This window comes from Cornus florida, unplaced genomic scaffold (assembly GCF_030987335.1).
Source record: "Cornus florida cultivar Cherokee Brave unplaced genomic scaffold, ASM3098733v1 CherokeeBrave_3.0.0_Hap2_Chr08, whole genome shotgun sequence".
Lineage (NCBI taxonomy): Eukaryota > Viridiplantae > Streptophyta > Magnoliopsida > Cornales > Cornaceae > Cornus > Cornus florida.
This window is the reverse complement of record NW_026775578.1, coordinates 909,853-918,380: the sequence shown is the minus strand read 5'-3', so window position 1 is coordinate 918,380 and position 8,528 is coordinate 909,853. Positions and strand designations below refer to the sequence as shown.

At 31.2% G+C, this 8,528-nt stretch overlaps 1 protein-coding gene across 1 annotated transcript; it reads left to right on the top strand.

Moving 5' to 3' along the window:
* The first annotated feature begins 6,281 nt into the window (after positions 1 to 6,281).
* LOC132268769 (bZIP transcription factor 53) lies at positions 6,282 to 7,722 on the top strand. The gene is made up of 2 exons (XM_059769604.1): positions 6,282 to 6,364; positions 6,482 to 7,722. The coding sequence occupies exon 2, from the start codon at positions 7,006 to 7,008 to the stop codon at positions 7,447 to 7,449; it is 444 nt and encodes a 147-aa protein (XP_059625587.1). The 5' UTR covers positions 6,282 to 6,364; positions 6,482 to 7,005; the 3' UTR covers positions 7,450 to 7,722.
* The last annotated feature ends 806 nt before the right edge of the window (positions 7,723 to 8,528 follow it).

Below are 8,528 nucleotides of genomic sequence, written 5' to 3'. Positions count from 1 at the left end.
AAAGTTCTACAAAATGTATTTGTCTTTTACAAAAAAAGTAGGGGTTGAAAGTAATTTTATAAAATATGACGTTTGAGGAGAAGTTTTAGATATATATCTAATTTTGGAGAGATTTTTGTTTTATGTTTGTGAGGGAAAAAAAAAAGTATCATGTTTTTCTGTTCTTTTTATCTTTTCTTTTTTTCTTTCCATTTTTTGTTTTGTTTTTTTGTTTTTTTTTGTCTTTTCATTTATACCATGTAAGAGAATACGGGAGTTTTGGCAAGAAAAAGGAATAATAATTTGAATAAAAAAATGAAGGATTAATTATTATTACCATTTAGATTTAATTTTACTTTTTCTTGATACCGGTAAATATGGGTGAAAAAACAATTTTAACCCTAAATTTTTTAATATTTTTTTATTTAAAAATATAAAAAAAAAAAAAAATTGAAATAACTAAAGTACCCTTATTTTATCTCTTTCTTTCCCAAGTACTCTTTCTCACTTTATACACTTACACTATCGTCGACACCCAAAACTCAAATTTCCAACCAACTCAACTTTTCAACTACCTCCATCAAAAACAAACCCTGATCCCATCTTCTCCTCTTTATGTTTTGAATCTGCTTCTGGATTTCTATTTATTTATTTATTTTTTGTTTCTTTGGTGTTGAAAATCACGAGGAAAATTCAAAATATTTCTCTTGTTTGAAGGGCATTGTCATTGGAGGTCTAGAAGTGCAGTGATGGAACATAACTTCCATTGTTGAACTCCCTTTTTCTTTTTCTTTTTTTCTTTTTTTCTTTTTTTTTTATAATTTAAATATTCATTCCAGTCGCAGTCGCAGCCGCAACAATACTATACAATCTATACCAATAAAATCTTCAATCCAAACTTTTCATCATAAAATTGATTTGAACATTTTGAAATGAGAATATGAATTCCAATATACACACACGCACACACAAAAGGTACAAGAAAAAATAATAAGAAATTTTTTTTGGGAGAGAACCATACAAAAGTCCTTTATGATCCCACAAGTCCTTTATGTTTGGGAGAGAATTGTTTGTATCTGTCTTTGAGTCAACCTATCAATGTAAATATATCGATAATATCACTAGGAACAATATAAGGAAAACAGAAGAGTAGAGAATGAGGGAGAGAGAGCCAGCCCAAATTAGGGTTGAGAGCGATGGTAGATCAGACCAATATGTTGCTTGCAGTTGACAGAGCCTGGTATTTTTGTGTCCCTTACCTCCTTTCAGCCCTCTCTATTTATAGCCCAAGGTCATTCAAATATTTTATCCACCGACTGTGAATAAGGTCGAGTCAGGGCCCATTTCTTTATGCGGCTCATTTCTCTTGTAACTTGGATAGAGGGTGGTTGGGAGGCCTCTATGTTTACTCCAGATTGTCTTTTTGCTTTTTCCTAAATTGGGTCTGTTATTCACAGGACTTAAAGCTAATCCTCCATCCTCCATTCTGAAATCCCTTCAATGCTCCCAAATGGCTTTGAAAAGTCTTACCATTAGTCTTCGTTTAGGTACTTGGACCGATGGTTTAGGTTCATCGATCGGCAAATTGTGGATCGATCGATTGACTGTTTGTGGTTTGGACAGATTGAGGTTCTAGGACTGTTTGTGGCTTGGTCAGATTGAGGTTCTAGGACCGTCGTTGGACAATTTGTAACTTAGTCGGATCGAGGTCATAGGCCGGTCGATCGATAGTTTGTGACTTGATCGAATTGAGATTCTGACTTGTCAATGGAGAATTTATAATTTGGTCAGATCCAAGTTTTTGACCTATCGATCAAAAAGGACAGTTTGTGACTTGGTACATCTAGACTCTAAGCCTATCAATGGACCGCTTGTTTGAGTCTGGCTAGTCTTTTCATGTTTATCGACCAAGTGTTTGAAAATATTTACTTGGTATTTTGTTCCTAATGTTTGGTCAGGATCACTATTGCTGACTTGCTGACGTGGCGTAACCCACGCCCACAAGAATCATACAGACCAAATTTGTAGTTTTTATGTCTGTGTGTATTGTATATATATAATTATATGTATATATGTGTATCTATATATTTTTTTATTTTGACGCTCAAATCTACCAAGAAAGCCAATTCACTTAAAACAATTACTCCTGTTAACTAATTACTCAAATATTGAAAGAAAAATAATCAAATAAAAATTGATTTATTTGGTTTCTTGCTTTTATTTGGATTCTAATTATGTTATAGTCATTGGCAACTGCACCAACGAATATGGAAATGATGCATTCTAGTTCTATTGCTTTTATTTTGATTATAGAAGAAGAGGAGAAAGAGGAGGAACAGGTTAGCATCTTTAATTATAGGAATTGGGTTACGAAAATTGGTGGTGGTGGTGGTGGAATTAGTCCGTATATGATGAGAAATATAAATATATATATATATATATATAAAGAATAATTTTAAATTTATACAATGATAGTTAAAGGGTATTCATATCATTTCAATCTTTTTTTCTTTTTCTTTTTCTTTTTTTAAATCAACATAAAGTTAAAAGGGTAGCACTGTCCTTTTACATACAAAAATGGCTCTTGTACTATTGAAAAGTGACATTTGGGGTATGAGCTAAAACGGACCAAACATTTGTGATGTGAGTGATAGTAATTTTCGAAAGTTATTTTAATGTGATATTTGGCCTGAGAAGGTGTCAATGAAATTAACTAAAAAATGAAATCATAGTATTCTTCTTTGTAAAGGACCAAAAGATTAAAAGGAGAGAAAATAAATAGTAAGTAACAATTAAATTACTAGCATATCCATTTGTATTTATCTTAGCAAAAAAAAAAAAAAAAGAGTTGTTATTTGTCCTCTAAATTTCTGGACGCTCCTTTTGCTTTTATTAAATAAATGGTAAATTACACTGACACCTTCTTAGTTTAAGTCAAATCTCACACAAATGAATATTTTAGCTTTAACTTATGTATACTCGTATTTTGAATAATTGATTCGTATTTTCCTTGTACCCAAATGTCACTTTTCAAATATATCAAAATATTTTTAAAATCCAAAATAACTATGTTAACCTTTGATTTACTGTTGATTTACAAAAAGGATATTTTAACTTTTTTATGACAAAAATACCCCCAAATAACCCATAAAAGTAGTTGTGCATATGCACCCATCATAGCCATTCTCAACAAATCACTGGGCTCATCACCACCACCCCAACCCAACACCTCCCACCACTTATAACAAATATTTCAACCAGGTTATAACATTTGTTAAGGCAACAAATTTGGGAAAAAAAATATAATAAATTTCTATCATATTACGAATGTAGTATATATTTTTTTTAGGGAGTTGTTCCATAGCTGACTTGAAGGCAGTGGTGAAAGATAATAGAGGTAGTTGTGGTGGTGACGACAGTAATGGTGTAGGTGGAAGGTGACAACAGTGGTGGCAATAATGGTGACGGTGGTGGAAAGCAGCGGAGGTGGGTGGTGGCAACAACTATGACATTGGTGGTTGTGGAAGGTAATGACGGTGGTGGTTTTTGGATTTGGGGTGTTTCTTTTTTTTTTTTTTTTTTTTTTTTTTTTTTTTTGAACTCGAATTTTTTAACAAAGTTAATTGGGAATGACCATTTCATAAGTTTTATTGTGGAATGGATTTTCATTAAATGAAATAAATCTGTATTCCAAAGAAATAGTTATTCCCACTTTAAATTTCACACCACACAAATGTAAGTTGGAATAGACATTTTAATCCAATCTATTTATGTAAAAATTATAAAAATACCCCTACAATTTAGTACATGCACATAAATCCCAAATATTTGAAAATATGCGCAAATTTCTCATTAATCGTCAAATTTGACAATATTTTTTTTAAATAATTCCAAAATACTTTTAATAATCAATGTTTTATGAAATTAGTATCTTTTATTTTTATTTTATCTTAAGTGTATTTTAGGTATTTCCATAATGCTCTTATTTGCTCGATTTAAAAAATGTATAATATATATATTTTTAACATATATTTGTACATTTTAGTATATAACAAGAGTTTTTTGCATTTACCCTTAACAGTGACAAATTGACAATCTTTAAATTTGAAAGTTCAAGGTTTAAAAATTTTAAAATCCATAAGATTATTTTGAGGCAAAAGATTTAAAAAAAACATTGACGGAATATTACATAAGGGTGACCATGGATCGGATTAGGCTAAATTTAACCCAATTCGATTTTTATGAATGGATGAAAATTGAATCCAATCTGATGTGTTATTTTACGAATTGGATTAAATTTTTTCATTGATCGGATTGGGTCTAAGAATTGGACTTTTTCTAGACTAAGAATTTTCTTATTGGGAAAATTAGATGTTGGTGACCAAAAGTAAACAAAAGTGACCTTAGAGTCAAGAAATAATGGATAGTTGACCAATTTTAAAACTTAATTACTAATAAGTGACCATTTGAGGGCAATTTGGTCAAAAAAAAAAATATTTACTTGTTTATAAAATATTCTAAAAATAAATTCTAGATAACAAAATTATTGATTCATTCTCCTTTCTCTTTTTTGTTCTTTTTTTTCCTTTTTTGTTTGCAACTTACCATTTAAAAAATTAGAAATTCTTTAATAACCTTATATCTTAAATTTAGAATTTCTTTATTAATCTCTTTTTTTTTTTTCAAATTTTTTTTTTTTACAGCTTTTCACCATAATCAAAAAACATGCTAAGCACAAAACTAAGTATATCATATCCATTATTATAATTTCTACACAAAACTAAGTATATTATATCCATAATTATAATTTCTATAGATTTACATTTACATGTATACACACATACACACATCTTGTTTGCACTTCCCTCATTGTCTTCATCTTATCCTCTATTGCCAGACAACAAAAGTATTTAAGGTTGGGGATAAATTTGTTCAATTAAAAAATATATATATATATATATATATATATTACAATAAGGATAATTTATGTAATAACCCGTCAAATAATCACTTGGATCAGTCTAAAGTGTACCCCACCCTATTAATCATTTGGTTGGATTCTGGCTTTCCCCAACTAACTACTAACAATTGCCGGACTAAAAAAAATTAATAATAATTGTATTATGAGGCAAATACATCCAAATATATATATATATTTTGTTGGCACCAGGAACTTCCTAAGCAGGACCCAGCCTAGGCAAGTACATCCAAATATTTGATTTATTTATAATTATTTTTTTATTACCGATATAGCCATGCGACTATAGAATGGTTGAAAAATCAATCATAAAAGGTATAATTATTTAATTGAACTTTAAAACTTAACATTGTAGGACTAAATTAGTCTTTAAAATTCTATATCTTTATTTTTTTCCCCATTTGTATATATACATACATGTATATAACTTTCATTATTTATCTTTTTGTACAATTGTCTATATATATATATATATGATTATATATATGTGCATGCTTACAAAGTCACAAGGATGGAATCTTTAGTTTTCATCATTATTAAGTTTTAATTGAAGTAATATTATGAGATTAAGTTTTAATTAAATTAAAATTATAAAATTTGAGTTTTAGTTAATGTGTAAAAGAAAAATAAGAATGGTTTTATAATTCATACGTATATATGTTCATACGTATGTGTGTGTGTATATATATATCGAATAAAAGGAAAAGAATTGAAAAAAAGAAAAAGGAAAGGAAATAATCTATTCACATTAGTATTTATTTATTTATTTTTTTCACATAATATTGAGTGCATATATATATATATATAAAAACAGTTAAGAACTATTAAAAAAATATAAAGATAGAATGAAGGTAATGTATATCTAATAAATGAAAGAAAGAAGATTACGTATGGTAAGAGACAAAATGTTAAGTTGTAACGGTAAATTTAATCTTAAAATGTTAAATTGTATAGGTAAATTTAATCTTAAAATGTTAAGTTTTAAAGTTCATAAAATGTTAAATTTTAAAGTTTAACGGAAATACAAAAAAAAAAAAAATGCATTAATTACACTTTTTATGATAGGTTTTCAACCAATAAAAAGGGGACGGTCCTTCTACAATCGAAGTCGAATGACTCCAGCTAGCAGCCCTCTGTTTTTTAAATAAGATTTTCTTACTTAGTGAAGGGTCAAAATATGCCAACTGGCTTTAAAGCTTCGCTGTCTTTCACGCTGCACACCTGTAATTCCACCGACGCACTTAGTCACACAACTCACACAAACTCGTAAGCGCAACTAACCTAACAAATATTATTAAAAAAATGAATTAAAAAATTCAATAAAACGCGTTTTTCCGGCTATAAAAGCCGAATTTGTGGTGTTTCGCCAACCTTCTTTTACCCAACAATTGGTCGTATCGCCTCCTGGTAAGTCCGCGTCTCTTTCATTTTCTTTTCGTCTCTATCCATTTCGATTTATGCCATTTGGGATTTGTTTTCTTGATGCGTCAATTTGAATGATCTTTTTTGTTGTTTTCTTATCAGATCGATATTGAATTATCTCGATTGATTTTCCCTGAATCCGTTGTCGATCCATTGAGTTATTTTGTTCGGATCCATCTTGGTCGCCGATCGGTTCGTTTCTTGTCTATCATACTCTAATTTCAATTTCAAATCGGATCCTTTCTCAATTTTGTTATCACATAATTAAATTTTGTTCGATTCCATTTCTCGGATTGGAAATTTAGGGTTGGACTCATGGTTTTAGATTCTGGTCTGTGGGAACCCCACATATGACGTACGCTATCCTCATTCGTCGGATTCGCATTCTCCACTCCTTCTCCGTTGTGTTTCTTTACTGGTTCTACGTCTTTTCATGAATTAACCTTGTCGATTGATCATTGTTTTTGGTTTCAAGTCCTCAATTTTTTTCACCTGTTTCTCAAATTTGTAATTCAAAACCCTAATTATTGACGTCCCTTGTAAACACACCAACTCAAATCTACATTATTCACTTATAAATCAAGGTTGGATTGGATAGTTTTCTGGGAAAAAGAAATCAGAAAAAAATGGCTTCAATGCAACGTCAGGCAAGTTCTGGTTCTGGTTCGGATGTGGATCCGCGAAATGGTAAGGTGGACGAGAAGAAGAGGAAGAGGATGATATCGAACCGAGAATCAGCTAGGAGGTCTCGGATGAGGAAGCAACAGCATTTGGATGATCTGATTGGCCAAATGAGCCAGTTGCAGAAGGAGAACAATCATGTTTCTCAGAAGATCGATGCTGCCTCCCAAATGTACGTTGGGGTTGAATCTGAGAACAATGTTCTCAGAGCTCGACTTGCCGAATTAACTGATAGGCTGAGCTCATTGAATTCGGTGCTGGAGATCGCAGAGGAGGTTAGCGGGTTTGCAATGGACATTCCTCAACTCCCGGACATTTTGATGGAACCGTGGCAATTCCCTTGTTCGATACAGCCTATCACAGCATCTGCTAACATGTTTCAGTATTGAACACTCCCATCAGTAGTTGGAGAAGTCATCATTGTGAGACTCTTCTGTTATGGTTTTATATGTTTTAAGTTTGTTTCTGTATCTGTCTGGTCTCTGTCTTTGTTTTGTTTATGGTTATTATGTGTCTTGTCTATCTGTTGAGCTTCTTATGTGTCTGTTCTGGTGCCTTGTAATTTCTAAGTGTGGGAGCGCTATTTAGCTTAAATTTGTGTTCTTTGAAGGTCAAGTAATCTAGTCATTTTCTATATATTGGCTGTCCTCTTTTATTTGTTATGGGATAATTGGTTTGTGGATCTTTAAAGTTATGCTGCAACTGTGTTCTTTGTTTGTAGAACAGCCTGAATCTAACTTGTGTGTTGGTTTTGCATGATATTATAAAATTTTGATGGTGTAGTGGCAAAGCATTGGCCTTTATTGTATAACATTTGTGTGTGGGGGGTTAGGGTTGATTCTGCATCTTAAGTTCCAAGGTGCTTGAGCTTATAAGCTTTCCACCAATGGGCATTAGTCCAAATGGTATGATCATTAGCTTGGGAGAATAAAAAAGAAAGAAGTAAGGGGCATCTTTTGTTCTCGAATTTCTAATAATAAAACAGTAAATGATTCGGAGATATTTTAAAAAATTGTTCTCTAAATACTAAGTTGGAAACTTTACAGATGAATGTTTTTATATAATTATTCAAAACACATTCCCTTTTGACGTTGATGTTTCCATATAACTGAAATAAACAGGCTTAAAATGCTTTGAGACGGTTGAAGTTTAACATGGAATGAATAACTGGTGATTTTTATGAAAAGACATGGAATGAATAACTGGTGATTGATTACACAAACATACAGATTTTTATGAAAAGATTGTATTATCTACATACTTCTGAGAGCTCTGACCATGCATCTGAGAACATCTGAGAAAGGAAGTTATTAACAGTAAACTATAGGCCGGGAGGGATGGTGATTTCTTCTTTTTTTTTTCTTTTTTTTTTGGGGATTTTAAAGCTACTGAAAAATATTAATAAAAAAGGAGGAAATTACAATGTGGGCCAATAGGCCATGAAGTCCATTTGGACCAAGAAACAAGC

Excerpts from the sequence above, each read along its gene's own strand:
- LOC132268769 (XM_059769604.1), top strand. The coding sequence starts at position 7,006 with ATGGCTTCAATGCAACGTCAGGCAAGTTCTGGTTCTGGTTCGGATGTG.